The sequence below is a fragment of the Polyodon spathula genome, chromosome 1 (genome assembly GCF_017654505.1).
Source record: "Polyodon spathula isolate WHYD16114869_AA chromosome 1, ASM1765450v1, whole genome shotgun sequence".
Classification (NCBI taxonomy): domain Eukaryota; kingdom Metazoa; phylum Chordata; class Actinopteri; order Acipenseriformes; family Polyodontidae; genus Polyodon; species Polyodon spathula.
In genome coordinates, this window is record NC_054534.1 from 66,422,750 (window position 1) to 66,442,565 (window position 19,816).

At 37.4% G+C, this 19,816-nt stretch overlaps 1 protein-coding gene across 4 annotated transcripts in view; it reads right to left on the reverse strand.

The window, feature by feature from the left end:
* LOC121321223 (zinc finger protein 827-like) overlaps nt 1-19,816 on the reverse strand; it is a 51,162-nt gene that overhangs the window by 1,823 nt on the left and 29,523 nt on the right. For 2 of the 4 annotated variants that reach the window (XM_041260148.1, XM_041260132.1), the window contains exons 6-13: nt 18,037-18,273; nt 17,217-17,274; nt 12,975-13,075; nt 11,535-11,672; nt 7,854-8,025; nt 7,258-7,424; nt 4,086-4,295; nt 3,673-3,850 (exon numbers count right to left, since the gene is read on the reverse strand). In XM_041260148.1, coding sequence (XP_041116082.1) covers nt 3,673-3,850; nt 4,086-4,295; nt 7,258-7,424; nt 7,854-8,025; nt 11,535-11,672; nt 12,975-13,075; nt 17,217-17,274; nt 18,037-18,273 — 1,261 coding nt within the window. Of the gene's footprint in view, nt 1-3,672; nt 3,851-4,085; nt 4,296-7,257; nt 7,425-7,853; nt 8,026-11,534; nt 11,673-12,974; nt 13,076-17,216; nt 17,275-18,036; nt 18,277-19,816 lie in introns of all 4 variants that reach the window. The other 2 variants (XM_041260140.1, XM_041260125.1) reach the window with 1 other exon arrangement.

Consider the following 19,816-nt stretch of genomic DNA (forward strand, 5'->3'; position numbering starts at 1 on the left):
TTATGACCAATCTACTTTTGTTGAGTCGATGTGCAGTGAGCTGGAGCCTAGTGCTAAACTACCTGGCTGGAGGTCTCTCTGGGATCCTTGCTGAAGCTCTGCATGTGTCTACTCCATGGGCCAATGCACTGCCTGGGGTTTATCTGGTCTCACTCAATAATATGTGCTTTTTAAGAGCTGTGCTTCGAGACTTCAATAACAAAACAGAGGTTTAACAACAACTGTGTGGAAAAAGAGGCGCGGGACACACAAAGAGAACAATACAACCGGAGATATCAGAACAGAATGAGAAAAACAACTTGATTTTCAATTTAAGTGGTCTTACTGATTCCCAGCAATCCCTTTTGAACAAAGGACTCTCATATGTTCCAACCACGTTGACTAATCCATTCAAACTTAAAGAACAACTTAAGGTTTTTCGTTCATTGAAATTAAAATATTTCTGTAACAGACACAGTGGACCATATCGATACAATTATCCCCAGAACATATACATCTTTTAAAACACAGAGTACATTTTGCTCACAAGTTAATAATGCAGCCATTTCAAAGAGATGTTGACAGAAGTAAAACGGCAATTATCCGATACTAACTTTTATAAGAAATTGGTCGGTGATCCCACTACTGTCTTTAAATTGGAAAATGATCGTTTTTTACAATCAGCACATGAATTGGGATATATTTCAGAAGGTGTTCACAAGTATTTAACATGTGATTACCCTATAAAGCCTGTGAGATGATGATTACCCTATATAAGATATATATATATATATATATATATATATATATATATATATATATATATATATATATTATATATATATATATATATATATATAAGGTATATAAATCATTGGACAATCCACCAGGCCGCCCTATTGTCTCTGGTATTGGTTCTCTTATTGAACCCCTCTCTAATTACATTTATTCCTTTCTGTGACCCTTGGTTATTGAATTGCCTTCATATCTTAGGGACACAGGTGACTTTATAAGTCAATTATCAAATGTTAGATTACCTAATGAAAATATAATTCTTGCTACACTTTATGTTGTAGTCTATTCCACATTTTGATGGCCTCAATGCTCTTAAATTTGATCTTGATAACAGAAAAGACTTCCAGACACCTATTGTATTTTTAACTTGAGATGGCACATATGATCCTCACTAAAAACTCCTTTCTTTTTGAGAGAGATTTTTATTTACAAATTCAGGGTACAGTAATGAGAGCTTCATTTGCACCCGATTATGCAATCTCTTTATGGGATTCCTTGAACATAATATATTTGGACATAATCCTTTCATAGAGAACATCAGTATGTGGAAACGATATATTGATGACATTTTTTTTTGTTATGGTCTGGCACAGAAATAGAACTTAAAAGTTTTGCTGCTTATTTGAATGGTTTGATTTTGTCTATCAATTTTAGTTTGGAATATGACAAACAAGGTTAGCTTTCTCGATATTACTGTATGTCTGGATGTGGGATCCTTGTATACCACCCTCTATACCAAACCAACTGATAAAAATAGTATTCTACATGCCTCTAGTTTTCATTTTGTGCCATTAAAAAGGGGACTCCCCTCTACAGTCAAATTTTGCAACTTAAATGTATTTGCTTTAAAGCTGAGGATTTTGACATTGAAGCTGGTAAAATGTATGACCAATTCTTACCTAGGAATTACCCAAGAAAATGGTTAGATAATGCTCTCTTTAAAGTTCACAACGTCGATACAAATCCTTATGTGAAGAAGAATAAAGAATTCTCTTCCATTTGTTGCACGACCTTTTCAACACACAGAGAAAACATTGGCACATTCTATCAACTGACACTATTGGAGGTAAAATATTTCACTATATGCCCTTCTTTACACATTATAGAGGTAGAAATATGTGTGATATTTTAGTTAGACTCATTTAAAGATACAGCTAAAAAGTTTAACTGGGGTACAATAACTAATGGATTCTTTCCATGTCGAAAATGCGCAGCTCGTGAGAACGCCATTAAAATCAAAACCTTCACAAGTCATGTTACTAACAAAGAATATACGATTCCCAAGTCATTACTTGTACATCTGATTTTGTTGTTTATTTAAACAATTCTTGCCCTTGCAATTTACAATGTCGGCAAAACCAAAAGACAACTAAGAGTTTGCATCAATGAACACAAAAGTGCAATTTGTAGAAAGGACATACATTCGCCTTTGGCTATACATTTTGCGGAGAAAAAGCACTCCACATTGGATTTTAAATTCTGTGGTATACAACGTCATAGGGGGTAATCTAAACCAAAAAATTACTTCAATGTGAAGCTAAATGGATTTTCTATCTCAAAACAGTACACCCTGAAGAAATTAATGACGAATTAGGGTTATCTTGTTATCTTTAGAATAAATACATCATCTTTATTTAATTATCTCTAATACGAACATAAATGCTATTTAATTGTGTCAATTTTATTCCAAATGTATATGAATTACTATAATCTGGATGACTGTTTAAATTCATTAGTTTATCAATATGCTACATTTTTTATGATCCCTATCATTATATTACATATTATATTTTCCTGTCAATGTAATTATATAATATAGTATATATTATATGTTCTTTAATGTCTATATGTTCTAATGTATTAATTGGTCTGTAAACCTGTTCATCTGTTTTTAATTGAACACCTGACTCTTTCAATACCCAGGTGTTCCTAACTTGTTTAGCACAGCACTGAAGATGGTCAAACGACCAAAACGTTTGCACTTGCACTGATCGCTTTATTTGCTTGTTCTTTGGTCTAATAAAATAATGTTTTTTTCGCTTGCTTTGATGATGCAGTGGTTTCCTTGTCGCCACTCTCCTGATCACAGTGTGCGGATCCTTTTTGACTTCTGCTACTGTATGTAATTGGGGATCTATGCACCTGGTTTCGTTTGTTTGGACTTCGTTTTTTAAGGCGCAGTAAGAACTCTATTCAAGACTACATTAATAACAACAACCATGGTTTGAGACTGAATAAAGCCGCCTCGGAAACAGATGAGAAAGGTTAAGATTACCAAACCTTATCTATAAAAATAAAAAAAACCAGAAAAAAAAAAAAAAAAAAATTAAAAAGACTAAATATTGCCTTATGTTATTTAAACATGCTGAAATGTGTTTTTGCTCTTCTATATGAAAACTTTCACATAAGTATACATTTATGATTTATAACTTCACTAAAACAAACTCTTCTTATAAAGAACCCCCGTTTTTAACAATACCAACAGGAAGAATCGATTTTTTCAATGCACATTAGCCCTATTAGAATGATCACGTACAGGATCGACCCAGATAGAATGATCTCAGTACTGACTGACACGGAACTTTCTCTAGTGTCAAGTGTGTTATCCTCTCAGTACTATATACTGATGTTCAATTCAAATTTGCCGTTTTGTCATTATTCTGACACAGAAACATGCCAAACCCCATTATAGAGAACACACTGATATAACAAACACTTCTCCAGGTCCCAGGGGGGTTCGTTAGAGTGACGTTAGCCTGTATGTTTAAAGAATGTCTGGATTGACTTCAAGGGCTGACAATAGGCTGTCACAATGAAACTACATTTCTAATCATGCGGAGTGAAGCTTCAGCACAGGACAAATCAATAATGAACCTCTGTTGTACTTGCTTTCCTTACTTGAGCCCTCCAGTCGGAACGGTATGGCATTTCTGGTGCTCCAGCAGCTGCTCTGGAGTCTTCATGAACTTGTGGCAGACGTCACACTCGAACATCCGCGTGATCAGGTGGATCTGCAAGTGCCGCTCGTACATCATCTTCGTCTTGCAGACAAAGTTACAGAAGATGCATTCGAAACCTGGAAGGCAATGGGTTCATAGTAGCAACTGATGTTTTCAAATTCATTTCCTCTAGTACCCTCTCCCATTAGAATTAATTATTTTTATTTCTTATGATTTCCCCTCTCCCCCATGAAGTATTCTTATTGCAGCAAAGTACAAAGTAAACATCGTCTGTTCATTGATAATACAGCAACATTCTCATATGGAAAAGTACTCATGTATGTTCATAACTTCTGTAAAATGTATAGGTACCTTTTTCAGACTTTTCCTCTGCGCCCGATCCAGAGTGGCTCCCTGAACCTGATTGGGTGCTAGTTTCCATGGGCAGGACCAGAAAGCTCTTGAGCTCCTCGTTGCCGTGGGCGATGTCACTGCTCTCTGAGCCATTGAAGGAATCGCTAAGTGCTGACAGTGAGGAGGATGTGCTCTTTGTCTCACTCAGAGGGCTTTTTGAGTTGTGACCTAAATTCAGATATTGTCAGACTCAGACTGAATTCAGCACTCCAGAAGACAAATTTACTCCCAACAGAACCCAACCCCCAACCAAAAAGTATATTTTCACAGCACGTGGACTGAAAGCACAGCCTAATCAACTTTGGAAGTGTTTCCTAAATTGTACCCTTCAGTCAGGTGTCCGTCAAGTAGACCCCTAAACATCCCTGTTACCTTGTTTTACCACAGCTATTGTTCTGGAGATAAAGGCCTAGAGAAAAGTGAACACATGTCCCTGTATCAGTGTCACCCAGGGGCTGACCTTGTAAAAGTTTACCACAGTTTTACCATGATTTTCTCCTGGTTATACTATGCATTTACTATAGTTTATTCTGGTTTATTAGTATGCTTTACCATACCTCTCTATTCTTTACAATGCTTACCTATGCTGCACCATGATTTAACACTACTCAGTTATGATTTTATTATGGAAAATTTTACAAGGTTATAATTCAATAATTCAAATGTCTGCAAAATAGAATTAAAAAATTAATTAAACTGTTGCCTTTCAGCATTCCTTTTTTTAATTTCCATTAGGAATACAGTTACTTGGTTATTAAAATTGGTTACAGTACTATATAAACTAGAAATGTGAGTTTAAAAATAAAAATGAAGCATCCCTGATAACAATGTCATCTAAATCAGATTAAATGGTTTGTAAAACTGATGTAAATGGAAATGTGAAAGCACATTTCTACTGGACACCACCTGTAACAAAATGTTATTGAGAGAATCACAGAATTCTGCATGTAAGGACACTATCTCAGGGCACCAACTATAAATAACTATAAGACTGCGGTCTGCACCATTAGTATGGTCAGAGCTAAATGCAATTTGGTATTGAAGTGGTCTTTACTGAGCAACAGTTGTATACAGCTATACTGTGTACCAAACATCAAGACAATAATTCCAAGTGTCCTGTCTCTGTACAAAAGAAACTTAAGAAGTCACCTGAGCTAATAATGGCAGACACATGAGGTCAGTGGTGCACAACTCATGCCATGGAGGGCCAGTGTCCCGCCTTGTTTTTGTTCTAACCATACCCTAAATTAGTTAACTGGACCAATTAAGCTTCTAATTATGTCCAATAAAGTACTTTAGGTTGCAGTTGGAATAAAAACCTGCAGGGACACTGGCCCTCCAGGACCGAGTTGTGCACCATTGGTTTAGGTCATAGATTAAAGTCATGGCTATCAACACCATTTAGAATAAATCACTACCTGAAATGGTTTCTGAGATATGAGGCTTTGAAATTTAAGACAGCAACAGCTTTGCAAAAAAAAAAAAAAAAAGTCACATGATCGAACTTGACCATTGAAACAAACAAATGTGTTCCGAGTATTAAGCCAATATCATGCTGAAAGCAAAAGTCACATGACCCTGATATCGTGGCCATCTTAGATCACAGGTCAAAGTGATGGGTGTCGGATTTTACTCTATAGTTCAATTTCCATCTTTTTTGAACATCTCATTCTTTTGTGTTGGAAATATATTTGCTATTGGTTGAATAATTGATATAGCTTATTTTATTTTTATTGCCAGAAGATGCAATGTGATATACGCTACAATTGGACTTTGTAACAGGCTTGGAGCATACAAAAAATTCATATTCCTGGGGGTGAGGAATCACAATTGTGATTAAAACTACAAAAGTCTCCCATAATGTCTCTCGCTCCACTAACTTTCTGATGCCTGTAGAAGTGTTTTTTTCTCCCTGTTACACTCTCTTTCCTCTTTGATGCTTACAACCAGTTTTCGGCACACCTTATTTGGGGCATTTTTTTTATACTGTAAAAAATTGCTTATTTCATGGCACTTCACGGTCTAAAAATAAATATTTCACGATTAAACCTAATATTTATTAAAGCAGAAACAATAGCCCTGTCATATTTAAAATCTATTTTTCTTTATTTATTGCACTAATGTTCTCAAATATGACTAACAGCAGCAAATGCTAAGACCACCTTTTTAGTTTGAGTTTGCAGTTCAAGTTCAACTCCAGATTGCGTGATGCTGCCATGTGGAATGAGGGCTATACATTGGCATGGGTGCATTTTTTTTTTTTTTTTTTAGTGAGTATGCTTATTATTTTCAGATGTGTTTTTTTTTTTTTTTTTTTTTTAAAGCTATATTGCAATGTTTCATCTTTTAAGTTATTCCCCTATATTTTGATGTATGAATGTATCTCTGTTTTATGTGGCTATGCATGGTTGAGATCATGTACTAGTGTGACTTGCAGCTGGTACAATGCAATCAATCAAGAAAAGTAAGTAAAATTTGTATGTGGTTGTTTTTATAAAGCACTTTATTCCCCAGGACTCCCATGGAAATGAGATCTTCAGTCTATCCATATGTGACAAACAAAGCTTTAAATACATAATAGCATAATATTCTCAAAGGTCCAGACTAAGTGAAGACATTTTCAGCATCACTGTGCTGTAAGTCATGGACATCAAAGGGCTTACAGTATTTATACGTACATAATAACCTGCCCTTCTTATACAAGTTTGGGTGTAAAGTATAATATTAATGACAATAAACAAACAGCGTTAATTTTTTTCTGATGGTAGTTTAATATAAAGTTTCAAACTCCGCTCAATAATGTACAGCTTTGTAAACCTTGCCTTAGTCCCAAGTGCGATGTCATGAGTACTGCTCATTTACTGTCGCATTTGTGCTCATTATCTATAATACCTCAGCATTTTTTAATTTTAGTCCACTTCCAGACCTGCAGAACACTTAGAGGTATTTGAATCCCTGTGTATATGTCTTCAAAATACTGTACAAAACAATGGGCATCTTCCGACTAAAGAGACTTTCTGTTTGAAGAGTTATAAAAAGATGAGAAAAAAGAACAAAAAAAGTAACAAGAAAAAATGAAGTACGTCTATGAAACAGCAGTCGAAAGAAGAAAGAGGCATGAACACACTACCTGCATGGACTGTATTTACATGCACCTTCATCTCCCCTTCCTCGCTGCAGATGAAGTCACACGTGCCGCAGCAGATTGAGAACATCCACTGCTCCTTATCAACGTGAAGAGACATGTGGCTGACAAACTGGGCATTCAGCTCGGTCTCAAACCCACACACGTGGCAGCTGCAGGGCGCAGAGAAGAGACAACAGACAAAACAACATTTTAACAAAGGTTCTGCACTTTTCATTTGAATCCAATACAGATATTAAGTAAGAAACAACTGCCACCAACAATACAAAGCACTGGTAGAGGGCTACTTCAATGAAAAAAGAGGCATTTACTGGGGCTCAGGTTTGTATTTGGCATCACAGTCAAGAATCAAGGTTGAAAAAAAGACTCCCATTAAATAGCTCTTTGACCCATTCCTGGTTTTACTATGATAAAGACACACCTGAGCTTGTTACCATTACACTGGGGTTAATCAAGCTCATAGTAAGACCTGGAATGGATGAAACTGCTATGCAATAGGAGTCTTATTCCCATCCCTGGATAACAGTAACTATTTCTATTATCAAGTATTTATGCCCAACCCATTACTGGGACAGCATTACCAGTAATAATAGGGGTAGTTCTTGCGGTCGTTGCTCTCCGTGGTCACTGCGCTCACGATTTCCTCAGTGTCGGTGCTCACCAGCTTCACGGAGTGGACTGTCAGGTGCTGGTTGAGGTTGGCACGGCACTTGGCAGCATAGGGGCACAAGTGACACTTGTACTTTCTCTCTTCTATAATTAGAATTAGCAGTCAAACCTTGCTGTCAGATAGAAGAAATGTTTGTGTTTTCTGTTTTACAGTGTAAAGTTATGGCCAAAAGTTTTGCATCACTCAAGAATTTTAGGATTGAGACTTTTTTTTTTTTTTTTTTTTTTTTTAAGTACATGAACATAATTTAGGACTTTTATTTAAGAAACTACAAAATGATATCGCAAAAGTCTACCGGAAGCCAGAATGGTAGGACTTCGTATTTGCAGCGCATTCCATTGTGTTTTAAGACCTTAATCCTCTGTCATGGACTCAATGAGGCGCTGAAGAGTCAAGTTATCCTTTAGATTCCTCCATGCAGCCTTTTAGGGCTGTCAGCTAAGCCTCCAAATAGCAATCGATTAATTGGGCACACAAAATCGAATTGTTCAACCAAATAGCGATAATTATACTGCCTACATACATTTTCGCTCCATTCCCCTCCTCATGATGTGATTATTTTAATATCATTGCTGTTACATGTACAAGCTTGTGCACAACAATTGAATATGAGGGGTAATTACACCTTACTAGCATCAGAAGAAAAAAAAAACATTTACACAGGCCCAAAGCAAGTTTAACACACTACAGGGGTGTTACTAAAATATTTATTCCAAACAGATTGCAGTACTTTGGAATGTAGTCTATATGAAACTAGACATGAGTTTGTGAAAAACATATTTTTTTAATTCAGTGACAGCTGCAGCATCACCCATTGCGATTTGTTAATACTGTACCACCTAACCTTCACTATCTGTGAAACACACAACGCGGAAACCCCTGTTTAAAATAAGGATTTTCTTCAACGTGCACAATTTATTTACAGGCTGTTTGCCAGGAATACAAGCCTGTCATCCTGCTCTAGATTCAAAGTGAGGCGCTTTTTGTTTGTTTACATCAAATACACAAAGGGGCGTACTTTCAAAGCATTTTCAAAACTGATTCGCTGGTAGGATAGGACCAGCAAATCAAATGCTAGTTAACACGAGCAGGAAAAGAAGAGCACGCTCACAGCTTATCTGTGGCAGAAATACTGTAAGGCAGGGCGTTTGGGGCATTTTCGCTGAAAAACTTAATGTTACTAACTATGCGCATTATAAAAATGTAATTATTGAATTGATTACCCAGTATTTATATCGATGTACAGTATATAATGAGGAATGGAATCGATCGAAAAATCGATTTTCGATTTAATCGTAGCAGCCCTACAGCCTTTACACTTGATTCCAGTTCGTTTCGGTTGCATGGTTGATTTTTCCTGATTTCTTATCCTAACAGTCCTCAAATATTCTCACTAGGATTGAGATACGGCGAGTTTCCAGGCCAGAATTGAAGTGGTGTGATACTGTTGTCTTGTCTAACCATTTCTACACTTGTTTGGCTCGATCGAGGGGCTCCTTCGATAAAAGTAGAAATCACTGTTGGGAAAATGGTTCTGACCCATAGGGAGGAGGTGGTCTTGAAGTGCTTTCAGGTACCAGTCCTTGTTCATAGCTGTCCCTTTGGGTAAAACGTGTCGGGATCCTGTGCCTTTAGCATCCCCCGATACGGGCAGTTTCCAGATGCTTCGTCATTGGAATGGTACACTCTGGCTTGTGCCTTTCTCCTTTGTGTCTTCGAACTCTTGGTCCACCTCGGTTTCCAAAACAGCTGAAGGGGGACTCGTGAGAGAAAATTACTTTGGTCCAGTCATCTTTGGCCCAGTATTTGTTTGTGTGACAAAAGTCCAGACAATCTCTGATGTTTTTCTTGCTCAGAAGGGGCTTCTTGGCAGACCTCCCCGACATGAGACCATTCCTCAAGAGACTCCTCAGAGCGCGCGCGGACACCTTCACTCCAACGTATTTTCACAGCAAGTGGACACAACTGGCCTTTCTACCTCTCAAACTTGGACGGCTGGATGATCCCAAATACTGTGCTTTTGCTTGCATAACCTCTGTTGGCTATCCTTCCTTATGAGGTGCAGTGATGGCTGAGTGTGTTTCCGAGGAGGTATGGCTCTTCCCCATGGCTTGGTTTGAAGTTACAAAATCTTTGTAAAACCATGCTTAAATCTACACGTTACCACTTGTTACCTTTTGATTACTTCACGTGTCAAGATGTCTTTTCAGAAAAAGTGTTTTCATGTAATTTAATATGTTAACTAGGGATGTCACAGTACACCTGTTTCACGGTTTTGAAACCGCAACCATTTTCCTATACCATGGTTACTGTGTTCACAGTTTTCCATGGTATGCCAAAGTAGTTCATGTGTTTCTGTCTCTACCAGATCCCAATTGTTGCTTGTCAGTTTTGAACTCCAAACAACAAAAATTAAATAAAAATAAAAACCAGCGCCGCTGACGGTCAAAGTGTTTCACACAGGAAACAGTTGTGTTGAAACTAAATAAGCAAAACTAAAATGTTGGAAAGTAAACAAACTCGTACAAGTAACGAAAGTGACCTCTTTCTCGCTACAAAACTGATAAAATCATCCAACTGTGGATATTTTGGGTGTGAAAATAATAAAGAGGGCTTTGTAGTTGAGGATGGAAAACCGGTTTGCAGAGCATGCAGGAATCAGGCAACAGCTAGAGGTGGAACACATCCAACCTCTTAACTCACCCACAAGAGTATCAACCGTCCAGGAATAGAGAAGCTCAGGTATACACTCTTATTATACTCTTAAACAATAAGTTTTATAGGAAAAATGCAACCGCAGTAAGAGCACTGAAATAAACAGCTTAACATAGCTGTTTTAAAAAGAGAGAGCGTAATGTTAAAAGTGTTAAAGTTAAACTTAATTAATAAAAATATTACTTGAACACGGTGTATTTCTTTAAATAGCCATTTTAAAAATGGATTTTAAAAAAATGACATTATACCATGGTATGACGATGTTCTCATACCGTCAAAATGCAATACCGTGACATCCCTAATGTTAACATAACATTATTCAGTAGGTTTAATTAGATAATTCTAGGGTGATGCAAAACTGTACTGCCATAGCTGTACAGTACAGTTGCAGAACAAATAAATGCTCATATTAAAAGGGCAATTTGTTTCATGCGTAATTTTATTTATTTTTGCACATGTTTGTAATCTCCAATATTGAATTTTTATATTTTTCTCTGAATCCGAATCCACTTGGCATTATTCATGCTGGCAGAATCAAAGTTGCTGGCACCTTTACAGAACATCACGAATCCATAAGTCATTAATATGTGGTTAATAGGCGTCGAAAGGCAACTAGGATCCAACATGCACAGATAATACCAGGGGGATTCCGATAAAGAGAAAGTGGAATGGATTAAATTTAATGTTGCAGCAACAGAACAAAGAAATCATTCAGAATGGTTGTAAACATAACAATAAAAAAAGGCAAAAGTCAAAAAACAGAAGCCACCTACCCTCCAAATAACATTTGAATCCCCACTTAGTCATAGACAAACCTTGTGAACTGCCCTGGAAGAGGTAGCTTCTGTGATGGTATTTACTTCAATGCCGTGCTTACCAGTATGTAGGGAGAGGTGTCGAGACAGTGTCTGCTGTCTCCCGAACACCTTCCCACAGATACTGCAGGGAAACAGCTGCTCGTTCATCTTCCACTGGGGTATTTCGTTCCCTGATTCCAGGCTCGGCCTCTCAGAGTCTGGAACACAAAACCCCACCACACGACACAGTGCTGTTATTGCACCTGAAGCGAAAGTGTTACAATCTTGAACAGCTTTCCATTGTTCTCAAAGTGCTCCTGCTTTTTTCTGTGGGTCATTATCTGGCCTGTTTAAATTACAGAATGTCGTAAAAAGCCAAGCACTCACCTGGTATCTGCTGTTAAGCTTCTATACGTATTATTGTATTGTATATCATTCTGAAAAAACAATGAAGCGAATTCATGCAGATGCGTTGCGGCCACTGGCCTTCGTCAGTGCAGTAATTGACGAAGTCATTGTTTTTTTTCCATAATAATAATAAATATATAAGCTTAACAGCAGATACCTGGTGAGTGCTTGGCTTTTTACGACATTCTGTATATTTACTTGACACCTATAGCACACCATCAATACAAGGCTTGTTTAAAATGAAATTGCTACATTTTTTAAAATTTCTTAACTGAAAACCAGTGCCCTGCCAACAACAACGACGACTTCAATTTATATAGTGTCTTTCAAACTCCAGCACCTCAAAGCGTTTAATGAAAGTTACAAAAACAAGACAAGAAGAAAATAAATAAATAAGAAAAATAACACAAAAACACATGAGTTCCAAAACAAGCAGAGCAATATTATTTAACCTCATTCTCCATGGTCCACCATGCCAATCAAGTTTTATAAATTACAGTTCAAAGACCTGAGAGATTAAAGCCCTCAAGGGGATTTTGCACCACAAATGGCTTTTGGAAAACCGCTGGTGCAAGATGGCAAAAGCAGTGACCACCCACAGAGGCATAATTGGACTCTTGAAGATAAACATTGACAGTACAATACTTCATAACAAATGTATTCCATTGAGAAGGGCAAGGCGTACCTGGAACACCAAGGGTTGTCTTCTCAGAAATACTTTTACATTACTATCCACTAAAGCACCCAGACTGTTCAATTAGACTTCATTTATTCATATTTATGAAGCAGCTGGGGAAGCAGCACAGGCCAAAGTGGATGGGTGAGGATTAGCAGAGTTCATGACACAATGTAATCATTTTTACAGAAACTTGGGATACCAGGATAAGAAACATCCATTTGCCTTTTGTATTATCGGTTACTGATCGGAGATGTGAAGTATGTTTTTTTTTTTTAAACTGTACAGCTTAGGAATCCTTTTGGAATGAGTTAACCATTCAGAATGTGATAATGAGGTATCTGCTACCATGAAGGTTCTTTCTCGGAATCAGATACAGGATCAGATGTAACAAAGACCCACTTAATGAGGGAGGTTGAAGCCAGTGATTTCATACCTTGGAGTGATCCCCTCCCAGAGGAGCCTGATTCGCTGGGTAACAGGTCCTTGGAGCTGGAGTTAAAGGGTGATTGTCTGAAGTTGTCTTCAAGGTAAGGGCTGATAAATTTTTTTTTTTAAAAATCGAAAAAAAAGAGAGACAGATGACCAACTGAATTTCTAATATAACCTACACTTTTTTTTTTTTTAATCTTTCAAGAGTAAATTTAAAGCATTTTAATAATTTATAACAATTTCTAATAAAACACATGACATATAAAAGTTAAACTCAGTAACATTGAGTTTTGACTGCTCCAAATGCAAAGAGGATAACCATATACAAATAACTGGTTAGAAGTAGTTACTCTGCATTAATGATTCAGGCAATTGCTTGCATCATCAATGACGAAGGTTCAGATGAAGAGTTCAGAGATTTCGGATCAGATGGTATGGATGCAGTCTGATTGATTATGCTTTCCTGTTAAGCTACAATCTATATATATATACAGTACTGTGCAAAAGTTTTAGGCAGGTGTGAAAAAATGCTGTAAAGTAAGAATGCTTTCAAAAATAGACATGTTAATAGTTTATTTATCAATTAACAAAATGCAAAGTGAGTGAACAGAAGAATAATCTACATCAAATGAATATTTGGTGTGACCACCCTTTGCCTTCAAAACAGCATCAATTCTTCTAGGTACACTTGCACAAAGTCAGGGATTTTGTAGGCATATAGTCAGGTGTATGATTAAACAATTATACCAAACAGGTGCTAATGATCATCAATTCAATAAGTAGGTTGAAACACAATCATTAACTGAAACAGAAACAGCTGTTTAGGAGGAATAAAACTGGGTCGGAACAGCCAAACTCAGCTAACAAGGTGAGGTTGCTGAAGACAGTTTACTGTCAAAAGTCATACACCATGGCAAGACTGAGCACATCAACAAGACACAAGGTAGTTATACTGCATCAGCAAGGTCTCTCCCAGGCAGAAATTTCAAGGCAGACAGGGGTTTCCAGATGTGATGTCCAAGCTCTTTTGAAGAAGCACAAAGAAACTGGCAATGTTGAGGACCGTAGACGCAGTGGTCGGCCAAGGAAACTTACTGCAGCAGATGAAACACACATCATGCTTACTTCTCTTCGCAATCGGAAGATGTCCAGCAGTGCCATCAGCTCAGAATTGGCAGAAAACAGTGGGACCGTGGTACACCCATCTACTGTCCGGAGAAGTCTGGTCAGAAGTGGCCTTCATGGAAGACTTGCAGCCAAAAAGCCATATGGAGGTTCCTTGCAAGTTTGGGGCTGCATTTCTGCAAATGGAGTTGGGCATTTGGTCAGAATTAATGGTCTCCTCAATGCTGCGACGTATAGGCAGATACTTATCCATCATGCAATACCATCAGGGAGGCATCTGATTGGCCCCAAATTTATTCTGCAGCACGACAACGACCCCAAACATACAGCGAAAGTCATTAAGAACTATCTTCAGCGTAAAGAAGAACAAGGAGTCCTGGAAGTGATGGTATGACCCACAGAGCCCTGATCTCAACATCATCGAGTCTGTCTGGGATTACATGATGAAAGAGAAGCAACTGAGGCTTCCTAAATCCACAGAAGAACTGTGGTTAGTTCTCCAAGAACTTTGGGCCAACCTACCTGCCAAGTTCCTTCAAAAACTGTGTGCAAGTGTACCTAAAAGAATTGATGCTGTTTTTAAGGCAAAGGGTGGTCACACCAAATATTGATTTGATGTAGATTTTTCTTCTGTTCACTCACTTTGCATTTTGTTAATTGATAAATATAAACTATTAACATGTCTATTTTTTAAAGCATTCTTACTTTACAGCATTTTTTCACACCTGCCTAAAACTTTTGCACAGTACTATATATATATACATACACACACACACACACACACACACACGCACACTGCAAGTGCTTATATCTCAGGCATATTTTAAATATTTGAATGCTATAGTGCTACTGTGCGTGCTATGTCAATGTTTTATTTCGTGTTGTTTTTCCACACTGGGCACTCCAATTTCTTACTTACAGGGATTATGTAAAGACATTTATTTTAGTGGACAAAAAAAATTCACTTGTTTACATATTTTTTAATGTAGCAATGCTTATTCTAGCGTTTTTCACCTACAAATGTGGTTTAAAAGGTTAATGTTTGTTTTGTGAAAATATTTGACATGACAAAACAGTGGACATGCTGCAGAAACTTTGAATTGTATTCCACCAGTCAATAAATATTCAGTGCGACTGTGAGCTATGCGCTACCTTTGAATTTTAAGCATGTCTAATTGTAAACCTAATTAATGAATTGTCAATTAAATTGCAGTTAACTTCTACAGTTAATGCGCACATTTTTTTGGGAGATTCATTTTTTTAACCCATGTTAATCGCACTCCTTTGTCTTGTCCCTGTTAGCATACCGTAATTCATTTCCTGCAGCATCATTTTGATACACTTGAGTGCATGCCAGGATTGAACGAGTGTCGTCATCGTCTGAATATGAAATGAGTCACGGAACCGCATCATGTAGCAAAACCCTGAAACTGAAGGACTTGTGAATGGGGAGTTTATTTTGTAAACACTTTCTGATGGTTCATTGGATAAAAAGAGGGTTACTTGCAACTTGGGTTCTACTGTCAAAGTGAGTTCCAGTATCACTGAAGTGCATCTAGTCTGCTGCACCACCTGGGGGCTAAACATGCTTTCACTTCTCAAAAATACACTTTCTAGCAGACAACAACACCACAACAAATTAAACCTGATCATTGTAAATGCAGTAAGGTGAGTAATAAATTGACTCCATTGTGATTTAGCAGTTTGTTCCAACAACATAACGACAATGCTGGATTGTAAATAAATATAAAACTATAAAGAGACTCCAGAAACAGGAAAACAGGGTTTTTATGCCAGGTTGCTTTTTGTATGATAATAACAACAATAATAATAGCAGCAGTGATAAAACAAACTTAAAATCAGACGGCTGCAGTAACTGTAACAATTAATCAATGCATCGATTGATCATCTGTCCTTAAATTTCCTGAGCTTCGATTACATATTGGTGTATCGATGCATCAATTTAGAAACCAGTTTTAAAGTGTCCTGTTGTCGGTTAACATTAAAACCTTGAGTGTGACAGTGTGCTTCTTTTAGTGCCAGTATGGTAGATTAGCGCGTTGCTAGGATACACACTTTAGGCTACATTCGCATTGGACAAGTCAAATTAGGAGTAGGCCTATTGTATTCAAGTTTTCTTGATTTAAAAATTAAGGCAATATCTTTTTAGTTTTTGTGGTGTGTGTTTTATATCTACCAATTACCTTCTTTTGATTCAAAGCATGTTGTGTTTGGATTATATGGCAACATTATATAAAAATAAACTGAATTTCGTATGATTGTTGTCAATCTTAGCACTACAGTAGCTTTCAGTTTGTTTTTTTTTTGTTCTCAAAGGACTTGCAAACAGCCTATAAGACTGTAGCCTCAGTCTTTGCTCAAAACAGATCAGATTATAAATCAGGGCTTCTGATTTTGTGTTTAACCAATAAAAACCGCTAAAACACCGGCACAAAAAAATACAGTAACCTACAAAAAAAAGTACAGTTGGGCAATGTCCCTCCTTCCTGACTTGTATCTCACATTGATTCTTTCTGAATACTTTAAACCCACCAAGTACTGAGTGGCAGCAAATTCCCACATTTCTATTGGAGGACTGTAACACAAGATTTAAAACGAGATCATAATTACTAGAGCGGAGGATTGTTCTTTCATGTGAGATTTAAAACTATTACAGTGCCAAAGGGAGTATTTACAGGCTTGTGGAACTTAAAACAGAATTGTAAATTGTGGCGAAATGTTAAAAAACAAAACAAACAAAAAAAAAAACACACATCAAAAAACCAAAAACACACAAAAACACTAGAAGAATATGCCTGTGACCATAATGATTTTGTTGTTGAACACAGCAAAGGAAAGAAGATACAGTTAATACATATTTAACAGAAAAAAAAGCCCAAGAATTTTGGAAAGTAACCGAAAACAATAATTTCAAACAATATATAAAAAACAAAAGCCCTGGAAAAAAAACAAAAACAAAAACATTTACATAAAAATCGAAAATAGCCGAAAAATGAAATAACTGAAAAACAGAAGCCAGAATTATAATATTAAAACCCTGACTGTTTTATGCCTTGAAAACTTTCCGTGCAGAACCAATGAGCTCCCTCTTGTGGCTTACCTGTTCATACTGTTCAGGATACTGTTAGCTTTGTGGTTGTGAGCTTTGCTCACTTTTTCTGAAAAAGAAAAGCTCTATTACATAACACAGAAATAAATTCTTATTTATCTTTTAAATTCCACAATTTCCTTTAGGTTCAAACTCATCCAGGTTACAAAGTAAGTTACAAATATTCAAAAAAGGAGAAGGTTCGTTCTTATCAGCAAAACATGCCCTTGTTGCTTTCCTTTTCATAAAAGATGATTTATATAGAATTACTATCTACAGTCGACAGTTTTCGTCTGAGAAGGCAGACAGACTTCAGTGTAAGTGACAGACCAGGTCAACAATACTTATTAACTCGTATGAAGAGACCCATAGAAGCCAAACCAACGGCAGACTTTTTCTGGCCAAAAATAGGCAAAGAGCCAAGAGTTTTTGCATCCACCATGGCAAATGCACATGCTGAAAGCTAGCACATACACAAGAATGCACCCAATCTAATTAAAACTGATTGCTAAATGTTTACTGAAATGCTTATTAAATTAAACAAAATATAAGCCTTTCATTTGACAGCCTCTCTAGATAGGTTTCCAAATTAAGCTTTAAAAATAAATATGCAGGGGCTCCTGAGTGGAGCATCTGGTAAAGGCACGCCGGTTCGAGTCCAGGCTATTCTATTGCTGGAAGCTCCCAAATTGGCCCTGTTTTGAAATGAACGGTGTGTGTGTGTGCCCTTGTAGCCACCTAAGGATTCTTAATGGCAGTCAAACTGGAAGCATCCCATGATTTACAGTAAAATTATCAGGTTTCTTTCCACTGTAATAGTGGGGTCTCATACCTGACAACTGGAAGAGGAGCTCGGACGCCATCTTGACAGATATATCCTGGCTGAAGAGAGGCTTCTGGTGGCACCCCAAGGCCTCAGGTAGGTTTGGTAGCGGCTTGTTTTTTTCCTGCCTTGGTAAAGTGCTGAAGCCGAGCATGTGAGCAGAGGAAGGAAGGTCCTCGGGGAATTCCACTTCCATTGGTTCGGCTTTCACTGTGACCTTTTGTATATTCGCTTCTTTGTTGTTTTCTGCTGAAATCAAGCAGAGTAGAAAGATGTGTTATTTCCCAGGTCTCTGTCATATACCTTAGCTAATGTTCTGGCCAAGGATAGGACTTTAAGGTTACCCCAAGACTGTTACTATAGAGATATTTTTGGTTGAGTAGCAAATAAATCAACAGAAGAGAGTGAGATGGAGAAATTAAGTGGACCATGCTGCTAGCCATTGTCAGGAATGTAAATAAGACTCACGGTACAGTGGGTCAGACCACTACAGGTTGTACTGTGAACTAGTCTCATCTTTAAGTTGCAATGACAGTCTATAACATACAATGTAGTACAGTGATGAATGGTGAGGGTCTGTACAAGTTTGCCGATTTTGCAGACACTGATAGGACCCTTGCAAGTTCTACAGAAGAAGATACAGATTTATCATTGTATAGCTTTGCTCAGTTTGAGATGTTCATCGACAGAAAATACTGCCAACATGTATGGAACTAAATGAATAGAATAGCAGCTGGAACACTGACAATCAGGGTCCTGCTTACAGTAGTAAGATATGCACGTTATGCACAGATGAATGAATTTGAACATATAATACATAAGTATGTAGAAAATTATTGTCAGGATTTATCCCATGAGTTGATGGTTGGGGGCTTGTATCCCACAGAAATCTGCTAACCAACTATTTTCCTGCTGAATAAGCAACACTGATCATGCCTGCCGCTGACCTACACTGAAAGCATGCTATAGGCTCTGGGGTAAAGGTGTCCAATATGTCAAAAGCATAGCTATGCTAGGACAGTGAGAGAGAGTCTAGCGCGCTGATAATGAGGTGCGAAAGACAGAACAGATTTGTGAAAACCCCAAGGAGAGGTTGCAGAAGGGACAACAACCTACACATCAGATAAAAAATATAGATGCTAGAATGAAAGTGAATAGCAGAAGATCGATATATCGCTTGAAACTGAGAAGGTGGGAGAGAGGAATATTTGAAAAATGTTTAATTTTTACCATGAGTGGAATGGATCTAAGAGGGCTACGAGCATGTAAATGGATGACAGCCAAAATACTAAAAAAAAATTAAAGACAGAAGAACAAATTCTTCGGAGAACAGACGTTTACTGACTTAGAGGCGGTTTCAGAATCATGGAAAACTCTAAATCCTGGTTCACTATTTGCTGTACGAAGGACGCATCTTGTCGCAGCCCTTTTCACTGTGCAAAGTGGTCGCAGCTGTTCATACTTTAAATACAGACAGCATTCGCAAAATTGGACACATTGACATTGAAGTAGATGTGCCGAGACTGCACCTCTTATACAAGTGGTTTAAAAAAAATCAAAAGGGACGTCTTTGGTACATCCATCCTCAACCAAAATTAGAGCGATCTGGGTATATGACAGAGATATTTTAGAATGACAGATGAAAGGTTTGAAGATCTGTTAAGGCTGTATGCCAGTGGTGCACAACTCAGGTCATGGATTTTTTGTTCTACCCATACCCTAAATGAATTAATTGGACCAATTAAGCTTCTAATTAGGTCCAATAAAGTACTTTAGGATGCAGTTGGAA